This window comes from Orcinus orca, chromosome X (assembly GCF_937001465.1).
Source record: "Orcinus orca chromosome X, mOrcOrc1.1, whole genome shotgun sequence".
Lineage (NCBI taxonomy): Eukaryota > Metazoa > Chordata > Mammalia > Artiodactyla > Delphinidae > Orcinus > Orcinus orca.
The window spans coordinates 85183185-85199791 of NC_064580.1; the positions used below are offsets into that span (position 1 = coordinate 85183185).

At 34.9% G+C, this 16607-nt stretch overlaps 1 protein-coding gene across 1 annotated transcript; it reads left to right on the forward strand.

The window, feature by feature from the left end:
* Nucleotides 1-14665: 14665 nt before the first annotated feature.
* LOC101275220 (ATP synthase subunit f, mitochondrial-like) lies at nucleotides 14666-14911 on the forward strand. The gene is given in 3 exon segments (XM_012538111.1): nucleotides 14666-14721; nucleotides 14723-14778; nucleotides 14883-14911. Coding segments are annotated over 3 exon segments (141 nt in total).
* The last annotated feature ends 1696 nt before the right edge of the window (nucleotides 14912-16607 follow it).

Here is a 16607-nt window from a genome sequence, read left to right on the forward strand (position 1 = left end):
TAGCCCCACCAAAGAGTCCAGGTAGTCTCTAGTGTTGGGTTACCTCAGGCAAAACAACCTACAGGGAAGGAACCAAGCCCCACCCAACAGCAGTCAAGTGGATTAAAGTTTTACTGAGCTCTGCCCACCAGAGCAACATTCAGCTCTACCCACCACCAGTCCCCTCATCAGGAAACTTACACACGCCTCTTAGGTAGCCTCATCCACCAGAGGACAGACAGCAGAAGCAAGAAAAACTATAATCCTGCAGCCTGTGGAACAAAAAACACATTCAAAGAAAGATAGATAAGATGAAAAGACAGGGGCTATGTACCAGATGAAGGAACAAGATAAAACCCCAGAGAAACAACTAAATGAAGTGGAGACAGGCAACCTTCCAGAAAAACAATTCAGAATAATATAGAGAAGATGATCCAGGACCTCAGAAAAAGAATGGAGGTAAAGATCAAGAAGATGCAAGAAATGTTTAACAAAGAGCTAGAAGAATTAAAGAACAAACAAACAGAGATGAACAATACAATAACTGAAATGGAAAATACACTAGAAGGAATCAATGGCAGAATAACTGCGGCAGAAGAATGGGTAAGTGACCTCGAAGACAGAATGGTGGAATTCACTGCTGCGGAACAGAATAAAGAAAAAAGAATAAAAAGAAATAAAGACAGCTTAAGAGACCTCTGGGACAACATTAAACACAACACCATTTGTATTATAGGTGTCCCAGAAGGAGAAGAGAGAGACAAAGGACCAGAGAAAATATTTGAAGAGATTATAGTCGAAAACTTCCCTAACATGGGAAAGGAAATAGCCACCCAAGGCCAGGAAGCCCAACGAGTACGTACGGGCCAGGAGTCCCATACAGGATAAACCCAAGGAGAAACATGCCGAGACACATAGTAATCGAATTGGCAAAAATTAAAGACCAAGAAAAATTATTGAAAGCAGCAAGGGAAAAATGACAAATAACACACAAGGGAACTCCCATAAGGTTAAGAGCTGATTTCTCAGCAGAAACTCTACAAGGCAGAAGGGAGTGGCATGATATACTTAAAGTGCTGAAAGGGAAGAACCTACACCCAGGATTACTCTAGGCAGCAAGGATCTCATGCAGATTCGAAGGAGAAATCAAAAGCTTCACAGACAAGCAAAAGCTAAGAGAATTCAGCACCACCAAACCAGATCTACAACAAATGCTAAAGGAACTTCTCTAATTGGGAAACACAAAAGAAGAAAAGGACCTACAAAAACAAACCCAAAACAATTAAGAAAATGGTCATAGGAACATACATATCAATAATTAACTTAAATGTGAATGGATTAAATGCTACAACCAAAAGACACATGCTTGCTGAATGGATACAAAAACAAGATCCATATATATGCTGTCTACCAGAGGCCCACTTCAGACCTAGGAACACATACAGACTGAAAGTGAGGGGATGTTAAAAGATATTCTATTTAAATGGAAATCAAAAGAAAGCTGGAGTAGAAATACCCATATCAGATAAAATAGACTTTAAAATAAAGAATGTTATAAGAGACAAGGAAGGACACTACATAATGATCAAGGGATCAATCCAAGAAAAATATATAACAATTATAAATATATATGCACCCAATATAGGAGCACCTCAAAACATAAGGCAACTGCTAACAGCTCTAAAAGAGAAAATTGATAGTAATATAATAATAGTGGGGTACTTTAACACCTCACTTACACCAATGGACAGATCATGCAAAATGAAAATAAGTAAGGAAACAGAATCTTTAAATGACACAATAGACCAGATAGATTTGACTGTTATTTATACCACGTTCCATACAAAAACAGCACATTGCTCTTCCTTCTCAAGTGTGCACAGAACATTCTACAGGATAGATCACATCTTGGGTCACAAATCAAGCCTCAGTAATTTTAAGAAAATTGAAATCATATCAAGCATATTTTCTGACTACAATGCTATGAGATTAGAAATCAATTACAGTGAATAAAATGTAGAAACACAAACACATGGAAGCTAAACAATACGTTACTAAATAACCAAGAGATCACTGAGGAAATCAAAGAGGAAATCAAAAAATACCTAGAGAAAAATGACAATGAAAACACGATGAACCAAAACATATGGGATGCAGCAAAAGCAGTTCTAAGAGGGAAGTTTATAGCTATACAAGCCTACCTCAAGAAACAAGAAAAAAATCTCAGAAAAACAATCTAACCTAACACCTAAAGTAAACAGAGAAAGAAAAACAAACAAACCCCAAAGTTAGCAGAGGAAAGAAATCATAAAGATCAGAGCAGAAATAAATGAAATAGAAATCAAAGAAAACAATACAAAGATGAATAAAAGTGAAATCTGGTTCTTTGAGAAGATAAACAAAATTGATAAACCAGTAGTCAGCCTCATCAAGAAAAAGAGGGAGAGGGCTCAAATCAATAAACTTAGAAATGAAAAAGGAGAAGTTACAACAGACAATTCAGAAATAGAAATCATCCCAAGAGACTACAACCAGCAAATCTATGCCAATAAAATGGACAATCTGGAAGAAATGGACAAATTCTTAGAAAGGTGTAACTGTCCAAGAATGAACCAGGAAGAAATAGAAAATATGAACAGACCAATCACAAGTAATGAAATTGAAACTATGATTAAAAATCTTCCAACAAACAAAAGTCTAGGACCAGGTGGCTTCACAGGTGAATTCTATCAAACATTTAGAGAAGAGCTAACACCTATCATTCTCAAACTCTTCCAAAAAATTGCAGAAGAAGGAACACTCCCAAACTCATTCTATGAGGCCATCATCTTGATACCAAAACCAGACAAAGATACTATAAAAAAAGAAAATTACAGACTAATATCACTGAAGAATATAGATGCAAAAATCCTTAACAAAATACTAGGAAACAGAATCCAACACCACATTAAAAGGATCATACACCATGAACAAGTGGGACTTATCCCAGGGATGCAAGGATTCTTCAATGTATGCAAATCAATCAGTGTGATGCACCATATTAACAAATTGAAGAAGAAAATTCATATGATCATCTCAGTAGATGCAGAAAAAGCTTTTGACAAAATCCAACACCCATTTATGATAAAAACTCTCCAGAAAGTGGGCATAGAGGGAACCCATCTCAAAATAATAAAGGCTATATACGAAAAACCCACAACAAACGTCATTCTCAATGGAAAAACTGAAAGCATTTCCTCTAAGATCAGGAATAAGACAAGGATGTCCACTCTGGCCACTATTACTCAACATAGTTTTGGAAGTCCTAGCCACGCCCATAAGAGAAGTAAAAGAAATAAAAGGAATACAAATTGCAAAAGAAGAAGTAAAGCTGTCACTGTTTGCATATGACATGATACTATACATAGAGAATCCTAAAGATGCCACCAGAAAACTACTAGAGCTAATCAATGAATTGGGTAAAGTTGCAGGATACAAAATTTTGCACATAAATCTCTTGCATTCCTATACACTAATGATGAAAAATCTGAAAGAGAAATTAAAAAAACACTGCCATTTACCATTGCAACAAAAAGAATAAAATACCTAGGAATAAACCTACCTAGGGAGACAAAAGGCCTGTATGCAGAAAACTATAAGACACTGATGAAAGAAATTAAAGATGATACCAACAGATGAAGAGATATACCATGTTCTTGGATTGGAAGAAACAATGTTGTGAAAATGACTATACTACCCAATGCAATCTACAGATTCAGTGCAATCCCTATCAAAGTACCAGTGGCATTTTTTATGGAACTCGAGCAAAAAATCTTAAAATTTGTATGGAGACACAAAAGACCCCAAATAGCCAAAGCAGTCTTGAGGGAAATAAATGGAGCTGGAGGAATCAGACTCCCTGACTTCAGACTATACTACAAAGCTACAGTAATCAAGACAATATGGTACTCACACAAAAACAGAAACATAGATCAATGGAACAAGATAGAAAGCCCAGAGATAAACATACGCACCTATGGTCAAATAATCTATGACAAAGGAGGCAAGGATATACAATGGAGAAAAAACAGTCTCTTCATAAGTGGTGCTGGGAAAACTAGACAGCTACATGGAAAAGAATGAAATTAGAACACTCCCTAACACCATACACAAAAATAAAACTCAAAATGGATTCGAGACCTAAATGTAAGACCAGACACTATAAAACTCTAAGAGGAAATCATAGGAAGAACACACTTTGACATAAATCACAGCAAGATCTTTTTTGATCCACCTCCAAGAGTAACCAAAATAAAAACAAAAATAAACAAATGGGACCTAATGAAACTTCAAAGCTTTTGCACAGCAAAGGAAACCATAAACAAGACGAAAAGACAACCCTCAGAATGGGAGAAAATATTTGCAAACGAATCAAGGGACTAAGGATTAATCTCCAAAATATATAAACAGCTCACTCAGTTCAATATTAAGAAAACAAACAACCCAATCCAAAAATGGGCAGAAGACCTAAATAGGTATTTATACAAAGAAGACATACAGATGGCCAAGAAGCACATGAAAAGCTGCTCAACATCACTAATTATTAGAGAAATGCAAATCAAAACTACAATGAGGTATCACCTCACACCAGTTAGAATGGGCATCATCAGCAAATCTACAAACAACAAATGTTGGAGAGGGTGTGGAGAAAAGGGAACCCTCTTGCACTGTTGGTGGGAATGTAAATTGGTACAGCCACTATGGAGAACAGTATGGAGGTTCCTTAAAAAACTAAAAATAGAATTACCATATGATCCAGCAATCCCACTACTGGGCATATATTCAGAGAAAACCATAATTCAAGTAGACCCATGCACCCCAATGTTCATTTCAGCACTACTTACAATAGCCAGGTCATGGAAACAACCTAAATGCCCATCGATGGACGAGTGGATAAAGAAGATATGGTACATATGTACAGTGGAATTTTACTCAGCCATAAAGAGGAACAAAATTGGGTCATTTGTTGAGACATGGATGGATCTAGAGACTGTCATACAGAGTGTAGTAAGTCAGAAAGAGAAAAAAAAATATTGTATATTAACACATGTATGTGGAAATTAGAAAAATGGTACAGATGAACCGGTTTGCAGGGCAGAAGTTGAGACACAGATATAGAGAAGAAACGTATGGAGTCCAAGGGGGGAAAGCCGCGGGGGGGTAGGGATGGTGGTGCGATGAATTGGGCGATTGGGATTGACATGTATACACTGATGTGTATAAAATTGATGACTAATAAGAACCTACTGTAGAAAAATGTAAATAAAAATAATTTCAAAAATTGAAAAAAAAAGAACCTCAGTGAAAACTTGCTTTAGAAATTATTTACAATAACGCATAGGAATTGGGAATAATTATGCCAACAATTTGCCAATGATGCTTTTGTTTAGATTTATATCCAAACAAAAGAGAAGCGTTTGATAGTTCTTTTAATGATACCAAGTCTTATCCAAAATATACACAAAGGAAGAGTTTGTGTAGCTTGGATGCAGTTGTAGTTTGGACAGGTAGATCTCTAAATCAACAGAAAAGCAGCACCTCTCTTGAGAAAGTCCCCGGAGACATATTACATGCTAAGCCTGTTAAGAAGGAAGATTATCATTAGTGTCAATAGACACAGGCAATTTGGGCAACAGATGTAGGTGATCCACAAGAACTTTGGCTTCCAACAACTCTCTTAGTTATACCCAGCTGTGCATCTGCCAATGTTAATCCATCATTGGATGGTGTAACCTGCTATTTACTTTTCTTACAATGATGGGGATTTAAGAGGAAGATGAAAGGTGAACCAAGACCTATAAGGTAATTTAGAACTTTCTTGAGTTTAAACTTTTTCTTTTTCTTTCCTATTATCTAGAATTTTGGACAAGATAACATGATACCCAGTTGTAGCTAGAGTAATCATTTGCTGCCAAATTAATATTGGGGAATAAAATCATTTGCTGAGTTTCTCATTTATAGTATTTGCTAATGCCATACAGAATCATTTGATAGAAATTAGACAAGAATATAATTTGTTAGGCAGTTATCCATTTTTAATGGTCTGGCTCTTTCACATAAGGATGATCTATCAGGTATTCTTAAAAAGAATAAACAGCTAAATATAAATAAAGCATCATAAACAGTCCTCCAAAGGAAGTAAGATTTATGATAATCCTGCTTAACTGAAAAGAGAGAAAAAAAGAGAGAACAAAAAATCCCTTGCCCTTCTACCAACCCATACCATTTATTTGTGTGTGTGTGTTTAAAATCAGTGAGAATAAGGTCGACAGCTCTTTCAGATACAAGAAGTGTCATTCTCAGTTAGAGATGTTTTTCCTATTTGGTACTGCTTATAGTTGGTAGTGTGTGGTTCCTTGCTAAATCAAAATAGAAATGCAGAGCTGTATGTTAATGAAATGAAGGGTCCTAGGTTTTGTCATATGCCTGTAGAGTCGCTCATATTTTGAAGTCTATGTAACATTTTGATGTATTTGCTTTGATGTAGCCATTACCAAATAATGTGAAAAACAGACATCCTTATCTCTTCCCTGAACCTTGCTCTATTCCTGAGCTTTATTGCAACCCAGATCCTCACTGTGAGAGCTACTGGTAAGGAACAAGGTAAAACTCTGAGATGGACTCTGGGCTCCTGCTATACTCATGTTGGACCAGTAGTCCCCCTTTATGCTTGTAAACGACCCTACAGCTTTCTATCCCCTTTATAAGAAATTCAACATTAAAAAAAAAATAAAACACCTACAATTGTTTTAGGAGAACTTGGAGCCAGGTATATTCCCTCATGGGTGTAAAGCTATACAAGGTGTCTTTAGGAGGAAGGAAAAGAAGAGCTTTGATAGTATAGAGGACCTGCATTAAAGTCTGTAGATCTCAACTTCACTAAAAGCTTTTGTTGTTGGTTTTTTTGCCGTACGCGGGCCTCTCACTGTTGTGGCCTCTCCCACTGCGGAGCACAGGCTGCGGACGCGCAGGCGCAGCGGCCGTGGCTCACTGGCCCAGCCGCTCTGCGGCATGCGGGATCCTCCCGGACCAGGGCATGAATCTGTGTCCTCTGCATTGGCAGGCGGACTCTCAACCACTGCGCCACCAGGGAAGCCCCACTAAAAGCTTTTTGCAGACCGACGTAATAATCATTCTTTTAAGGTTCATTCCAACAGAAGGCATTGAAGTATTTATTTTGGTTAAACGTTATGAAATTACTGTTTTTGTAGGTGAAAAATGACTTAATGTTGGCAATTTCATATGGTTCAACCTCAGAGTTAAGCTCCTTTACCCTATCTCACTTTAGCATACTGGACAAAGCATGGGTGCTTTGACCAGACAGAACTGGAAGAAAATTCTAGCTCTACCAAGTATGTGACTTTGGGAAAGTATCAAAGTCTATCTCAACTTTAGTTTCTTTTTCTGTAAATTGAGGAGACTAATTCCTACTTTGTAAGATGGTTGTGTGAATTGAGGACAACATGCCAAAAGAACTCTCTACAGTGATTTCAGTAAATAGTAGTTACTATTAACCCATAGAGATAATTTTCTTTTTCAAACTTGGAGTACATCAGTATATGGATTCTTTTTTTAAAAAAAATTTTTTTTGGAGTATAGTTGATTTACAATGTTGTGTTAGTTTCTGCTGTACAACAAAGTGAATCAGTTATACATATACATATATCCACTCTTTTTTAGATTAGTTTCCCATATAGGTCATTATGGAGCAACGAGTAGAGTTCCCTGTGTTATCCAGTAGGTCCTTATTAGTTGTCTATTTTATATACAGCAGTGTGTATGTGTCAATCCCAATCTCCCAATTTATCCCTCCCCCCCTTTCCCCCTGGTAACCATAAAATTGTTTCTACATCTGTGACTCTATTTCTGTTTTGTAAATGAGTTCATTTGTACTATTTTTTTAGGTTCCACATATAAGTGATATCATATATTTGTCTTTCTCTGTCTGTCTTACTTCATTCAATATGACAGTCTCTAGGTCCCTCCATGTTGCTGCAAATGGCATTATTTCATTCCTTTTTATAGTAAATATTATATTGTATATATGTACCACATCTTCTTTATCCATTCCTCTGTCATTGGACTTTTAGGTTTCTTCCATGTCCTGGCTATTGTAAACAGTGCTGCAATGAACGTTGGGGTGCACATATCTTTTTGAATTATGGTTTTCTCCAGATATACCCCCAGTAGTGGGATTGCTGGATCATATGGTAGCTCTATTTTTAGTTTTTTAAGGAACCTCCACACCGTTCTCCATAGTGGCTGTACCAATTCACATTCCCACCAACAGTGCAAGAGGGTTCCCTTTTCTCCACACCCTCTCCAGCATTTATTGTTTGTAGTGTTTTTTGATGATGGCCATTCTGACCGGTGTGAGGTGATACCTCATTGTAGTTTTGATTTGCATTTGTCTAATAATTAGTGATGTTGAGCATCTTTTCACGTGCTTTTTGGCCATCCAGAGAGATCATTCTTAAAGTTAGCATTATAAAAGTCATAAGGAAGCTGTTGACACAGAAAGTAGACTAGTGGTTGCCTAGGGCTTGGAAATTTGGAGGGAAATGTGAAGTGATTACTAATAAATTCTTTTAGGGTGACAAAAATGTTCTAAAATTAGACTGTGGTTATAGTCACACAACTGTGTGAATATACTGAAAAATCATGGAATTGTACACTTGAAATGGGTGAATTGTATGGTACATGAATTATATCTCAATAACGCTGTCTTTAAAAAGTCATAAAGAGGGACACATAGAGAAAGAGCAACAGCTTCAAACTATTTGGAAAAAAAAATGTTTAGACTTGGCTTTTCGCAAGGCTCATTTATAGGATTTACACAATCAAACAAACCTTTGAGTGCTTCCTGAATTAAACCAGTTTAGCATGAAACAGTCATCACAAAGCATTATTTCTAATTGGCTATTTCTGGTACTAGCCACAGGGGAAGGAGTTGTTGTTTATTGCTATTCTGCATCTGGCAAATATCTAGTTTTGATGTAACAAATGTCATGAAGTAAAGATTTATTTCAAGATTTACTTCAGAGTTGAAGAAAAAGCTACAATTGACAGACCGGCTGTCTCACATCTCAGGCCTCCCAGTGCTTGGTGCATAGTCATACAAATAAGAAAACTGTGTTCCCCAACACTTGCTCATTCCAATTGCACAAACGCAATGTGAGTCTGGTTTGGAACGGCAGTACATCTTGGACAATGTTCAATCACCACACAGAATTTGGGCAATGTAAAGAGCAGACCAGGGAAGCCTAAAAAGAGAGCATATTAGTAACTTGCCCAGATGATCAAATTACATTTTCCTCTTCTAACTGTTAGACATTTGCAGGGACACAGTTCGGGGATGGCTTTTGGTCCTATTTAATCTCTATGTAGAAACTAAGCATTTGCTAATAGAGGGCCAGATTCTTATACAGGGAATTTTATACATAGAGCATTATTGGATGCAAATCTGGACTGAAAGCGATTCCAGTTTTGAATACTGCATTATGATACATTTGTAAATAGTCCATCCGGTTATGGATAATTTTTTTTTACCCAAAAGTATTATGCAGTGAATTGATTTTCCCCCAACCATCTATGTAATTTATGCATAAAATAAAAACAGTTATCAAGGATTGTAGGTCAGTAGGTTCATCTTTATTAGCATATCACCCTCTGAAGATGCAATATCTTGCTGTTTCAATATGTGTGTGTGTGTGTGTGTGTGTGTGTGTGTATGTTTAGATCAACAGCACCTGTAAGTCACATCTAGAATTAAATAACAACAATAAAGTGCTAGGCTGTAGCCAGGCTACCAGCACTGAACTGACTCCAAGGCCAATGCTAGCAGAACATCTGAGTAGATGACAGCAATGACGGTCAGATCAATGCAAAGTTCTGAAATAGATGATGCCTTTCTTTAGTACTTTTTGAGCCTATTTGCTCCTAGGAACCCAGTGCCCTATGATGTCTTCTGGGTACTCAGAGCCTGACACTGCTGAATATCATGGGAACCAATTCTACCAGGCAGCCCAGTGCTCTGGATCTTTTTTTTTCTGGTCCCTTCCATTAATATTTCCCCATTCTGTATATCCCACTCTTCAATCGTATTCTATTTTATGGCTAGTCTGATACAATAATTCAACTGAGGAGTTAATGCTTTGAAAAAGTTCTATAATTTGCCCTTTCCAGGAAGCATCTGTATTTTACCAGGGAATTGTAATGTCTTGAATTACAGTTAATTCAGTCAGGGAGAATATTTGTACCCCTCAAATAATAGTATATAGATTATGATTATCTTTTTGGTTTGGATAAACGAACAAGATATATATATATATATATATATATATATATATTTATAAATTAGATGCCACATGAAGAGGGGATGCAATCAACAAGGATTTAAGATCTGCTACCAGGACCTAGAAAAAGTAAGTCTTGAATAATTAAGCTTGCCTGTGGACTACAGGTAAATATAGGAGAAGAAAGATCAACCAACAGTAAAAAAAAAATAAAAAATGGGGTAGCATCTTTGAGTATTCTAGAAAGTACAAAGGAACCTATATATTTAGATAGGCTCTACAAACATCAGCTATAGTCACAAACAAATGACTTGTCACAGAAGTAGGAAGAAGAACTTCAAGTCATTGGTTTTCTGAGTCATAGCCTTTTTGAATATAGATAAACAATATCTGTATGGCTTGTAATTTATACATGTACACAAACAAATGTATTAAAGGGCACATATCTCTACATTAGTAAGCTTCAGATGTATCAATTATACAACATTTAGGACTTCAAACAATTTGCCCTCTTGTCATTTCGCAACTGTGAGTTATTTATAGATAAAAGCAGTTACAATTGAATGGGGAAGAAAGAGACAAGTATGTGATAGAAGTAAAATCACATGGTTTTCTTCCCTATTCTTTATCTCAAAGGCATAAATTTATCTTTTTTGAATGTCTTCTCAAGAGAAACATTAAATACCCTAATTTCGTGGAATTACCAGAAGAAAATTAAAGGTTCATATGACATTAGATTTTAAACATTTGCCTCTTGTTATTCTGTCCCAACATTCCTACCTGATTTTTCCAGGCACTTAGTTCTCCTTGACCCAACGGTAATCAATCCATTCTAAGTGTGTCACTAAGCTTTGGAGAAAGTCATTTGCTGAGTACTATCACTGCTATTACATGCTACAATTTTCGGAAAGAGTTTCTATGGTTGTATCAGAGTATACATGCCCCTCAAATTTCTTTTCACTTGAAAATGTCAGAGCAGTGACAGATATAAAGAGTGGCAGGAGTGTAACATGGGGGTAAATTCTATGACAATAGTTAAATAAAGCCAGAGGCAATTGTTCCAGCTTTGAAGGTGAAGAGAACAGTTATTAAAATAAATATGGTCAGAGAAGTAAGAAGTCATACTCCCATTAATAAGAACTAGATAGCATTTTTTCTTCTTGGCTAAACAATAAAATTCCATAAGCATAAGCGGCACTACCTCTCTGTTCCCCTGACTAATTGGCAGAGTATTCTGCTGCATTGTAAGTTGTTCTCAAATCGCTCATTAAGGTCACATTTTGTTAGTATTTTTGGCTTACTTAGCAGATATCTCATCAATCAGATCCTATATGTAAATAGGTGTGATACCAGTGCTACTAATGGGCTCAGAAACAGAAAATTCAGAAAAGATCAAGCAGAAACACTTAGGAAGATGAACCTTTGGTTATAGGGTTTGGCACATAAAGTTGCATTTAAAGTTACCATAGGAACTTGAGTTACTGAGAAGCAGATGACACTGTACTCCATTTTCTTCCAAGACTGAGTGGTTGGACAAAGAAAGAATGGCAAAGATAAAGTTCCCACTGTTGTCCTGTTAAATATTAGTTTGCTGGCTTTCCAGTTCTAGTAATCGTGAAGAACCTTGTAAACTAACCCTCACTCAGGCAATAGTTATGAAATCTATGTTTATGCAGCTTTTACCCTGAAATACTGCCAAGAACATAAACTGTGGGGCAGCTAGAAATCAAGCAGAAAGCGTGGCTTGAGGAGTCAAATAATGGAATTCAAGGATATCAGTTCAGTGGGAAATTAAAGGAAGAGATTCTGACAAAAGGGCAGTTACAAAGAGAGAGAGAGAAAGTTCCCAAATCTGCATATAAACTTCCCTCAAATTCTTGTATAATCCATGAACCATGCATTTATGGGTGATACTTCAAAGAGCCCAGGAAAAAGAAGAGCCAGGAGACTGAAAACACTGTATAGATATTTCAGCAGATAACCATTGCAAATAAGACAGAGTTTGGAGTTTTAGGGGGGCTTCATAAATACCTGGGCCTTACCACTGAAACCCTAGAAAGACCATGCCTAAGAGGTAAAAGTTATGTTACAATATTAAAGCATTCATCTTAGGACAAAAGGAAAAAAAAAGTTGAAGGACAGTCACACTAATTGAGCATAAAAGCAAACCTCCACAGGTTCAATTTGATCAACAAATAGCTTACAACAAATACACTTCAGAGGAACATAACAGAATCCAGGGACTCTACAATGAATTATCTAAAATGTTCAGTGTAAAAATAATAAAAAATTATAAAACCTACAGAGTAATGGGAAAATTTGATCTATAATCAAGAGAAAAAGGAGTTAGTGGAAAAGGAGTTCTAGATGACCAAGTTTATTGAATTAGCAGAAAAAGATTTTAAAGCAGCCATTAAAATATGCTCAGGGTCTTAGAAGAAAAGATTGTCAAATTGAGTGAACAATTGGGAAATCTCAGTGAATAAATAAAATCTACTTTAAAAACTAAATGGGCATTTGATAATTTAAAAGTAAAATACCATAAATGAAAAATTCACTTAATAGTTGATTGAGAATATAGAAGAAAGGGTCAGTGAAATTGAAGATATGCCAATCAAAATTATCCATATGAAGAAGAAGAAGAAAGATTAACACAAAAATGAAGAGAATATCAGTAACTTCCAAGACATTATTAAGCATCTAAAATACATGAAATTAGACACCTAGGAGGAAAGAATAGGGTGTAAAAAATATTGTTAAAATAATAATAAAAAAAATTTAAAAAGTAATTTAAATATTTCTAAATTTAGTTAAATACACAAAAGGCAAGCATTAACTTACAGATCCAGGAAGCTTAGCCAGCATAAAGTAGGATGAATTTAAAGCAAACCACATCTAGGCATTTCATAGTCAAATTATGAAAAACCAAAGATACTACATTGAAAGCATCAGGGAAATAAGACAGATTACATATAGGGAAAAAATGATATGTTACAGCTAACTTCTCACCAAAAGCAATTGAAACTGAAAGAAAAAGGAATCACATCTTAAAGTGCTGAAAAAAAACCCAACTGTAAATGCAGAACTCAATATCCAGTGAAAATATTCTTCCAAATGAGGGTGATATAAAGATATTTTAAGATAAACTGTTACCAGACTATCTAAGCTACAAGAAATGCTATAGAAAGTTCTTACGACTGAGGAAATTATACTGGATGGAAACTCAGATCTACAGGGAAAAATGAAAATCATCAAGAAGGATAAATATAAGGGTAAATTTTAAAAATATTGTCTTTCTCCAAAACACTGTATTGTTGAATTTATAACTTATGTAAATATAAAACATATGATAATAATAATACAAAGAGTGGTGAGTATATGAAATTTTAACTTGCAAGGTATTTATTTTTTACATGAATGGGTACAATATTTACTCTAAATGTACTGTGATAAGATTAAGATGGGTAGTCTAATCCTTAGAGCAGCTACTAAAATGGTACTAGAAGGTATAATTAAAAATCTAATAGAAGAATTTTTTAAAAAATTAAAAATTATTGAATTAACCCAAAGGAAAGCTTTTCATGAGAAGGTATTGTTTAGTCTATTTACATTTCATGTAATATTGATGCAGTTAGGTTTAAATCTACCATCTTGTTAGTTCTTATATATATTTTTTGTTTCTGTGATCCTCCTTTATTGTCACCATTTGGATTATTTCAATAATTTATACTAGATGAGAAAGCAAGGCACAACTTTATGTGGCCTTCAAGAGCCACACTTAAATATAAAGATGCATATATATCAAAAGTAAAAGAATATAAAATATATACAATGTAAATGGTAAGCATAGGAAAGCTGAAGTTAAGTGATTATAATATTATCAAACAAAATAGAATTTAAGAAAAGAGGAATTATTGACAAAAAAAGACATTTACCTTGGTTGGATGTAGTAACATCCTCTCTCAGTAAGTGAGAGAACAACTAAATAAAAAATTAGCGATCTGAAAACACTATCAACTAACTTGCCCCTATTAACGTTTTATAACACTTCACCCCACAACTGCAGAAAACTCATTCTTTTCTTGTGCACATGGAACTTTAAGCAAGATAGATAATATGCTGGGCCTTAAAATAAATCTCAATAAATATCAAAAGATTTAAATATTACAGAGAATTTTCTCCAAGCACAATAGAACTAAATTATAAATTAGTAACAAAAAAGTATCTAGAAATATCCTCAAATGGTTTAAAATTAAGCAGCCTACTTGTAAATGACCCTAGAGTCAAAGAATAAATTACAAGGGGAATTATAAAATAAATACACCTGGGCAATAGACACACAGGACACCAACATGGTGTCAGTGATACCAGTGAAGGAGAAGAAATTCATGGATGTCAAAATAGGGGAGCTGGATATTAATGTAGGATTTCACCCCTAAAGGCATTGTTGGAGCATTTCAAAGAGGTTATTACAAGTATGTCAATGGAAGAAAGGAAGCATCACTGGGGTTTCTATGGTGCTGGCAACTTACATGCTTTTCAACTATTGTCTTTCTTAGAAGGAACTCAAACATGAGAGGTTATGCAAGTACCACTGAAGAGAGCCCAGTGTGGAGTGCAACTCTACATTCCTGACCATGACCTTTTTTGCTTGGCACCCTTCCTTGAGGAACACAATGGTGTAAATCTTTTCATATCCTAATTGAGAATTAACATCCAATAAAAGATGACTGGTACATGTAAAAAAAAAAAAAAAAAGAAAAAAAATCCACCTGAAATGTAATGAAAATGCAATATAGCAAAATGTGTGGGAAGCAGCTAAAGCAGTGCTTAAAAGGAAATGTATAAATCTGAATATATAAAAAAAGCAGGTCTTCTTTATATAAAAGAAAGGCTCAAAATTATTGATCTTAATTTTTACCTTATGAAGCTAAAAAAGAAGGGAAAGTTAAACCCAAAGTAGGAGAAAGAAAATAATAAAGATAGCAAAAATCAATAAAATAGAAAACACGAACAGTAGAAAAAATTAACAAAAAAATCTGGTTCTTTGAAAAGTTTGATAAAATAGATAAACTCTGTTGTAGATCAATGAATAAATAAAAGGTCAAATACAAATTACAAGTATCAGGAATGAAAGTAGGGATATTATTGCAGACCCTACACACATTAAAATGATACCCAAAGAATATTATGAATAACTTTATGTTAATGAAACTGACAAATTGGATGATATGGATTAATTCCTTGAATGACAAAAATTGCCAAAACTGACATGAAAAGATATAGAAAATTATAATAACTACATTTATGAAAGAAATTGAATGTATAATAAAAGTACAAAGAAAATTTCCAGAACACAAGTTCTTGTTGATGAATTCTGTGAAACATTTAAGAAGAAAATAACATTAATCTCATAAAACTTGTTTAGAAGATGAAGGAAGGGAAAATCCCTCCTAATTTGCTTTATGAGGTCCGAATAAGCCAGTTTCCAAAATCTGACAAAGGCACTACAAGAACAGAAAATAACAAGCTAGTGTTCTTCATGAATACCAAAAAAATCCTTACCACAATAGTAGGAAATTAAATACAGCAATATAGATAGATGATAGATAGATAGATAGATAGATAATAGATATATAAAGATAATAGAGGCATACTTCATTTTATTGTGCTTCTTTATTGTGCTTCACAGATATTGTTCTTTTTACAAATTGAAGGTTTTGGCAATCCTGCATTTTCCCAATAGCATTAGCTCATTTCGTGTCTCTGTGTCACACTTTAGTAATTCTTGCAATATTTCAAACTTTTTCATTATTATTATATTTGATATCATCATCTGTGATCAGTGATCTTTGATGTTACTACAACTCTGAAGGTTCAGATGATGATTAAGATTTTTAGTGATAAAGTATTGGGTTTAGTAAGATCTTACGGAAAACACTGAATGAACTTTTTGGCCAACCCAACATTTTTTAAACTAAGGTATGTATATTGTTTTTTAGACATAAAGTTATTGCACACTTAATAGCCTACAGTATCATGTAAACATAATTTTTATGTGCACTGGGAAACCAAAAAGTTCATGTGACTTGTTTTATTGCAGTATTCACTTTGTTGCAATGGTGTGGAACTGAACCTGCAATAACTCTGAGGTCTGCCTGTACATGATGAGTAAGTGGGGTTTATTCCTGTACATGATGAGTGATGCAAGATTGGTTTAACATTCAAAATCAATCATTGTAACTCACCATTTTAAGGGAATAAAGAAGAAAAATCATGAAATCATTTCAAAAG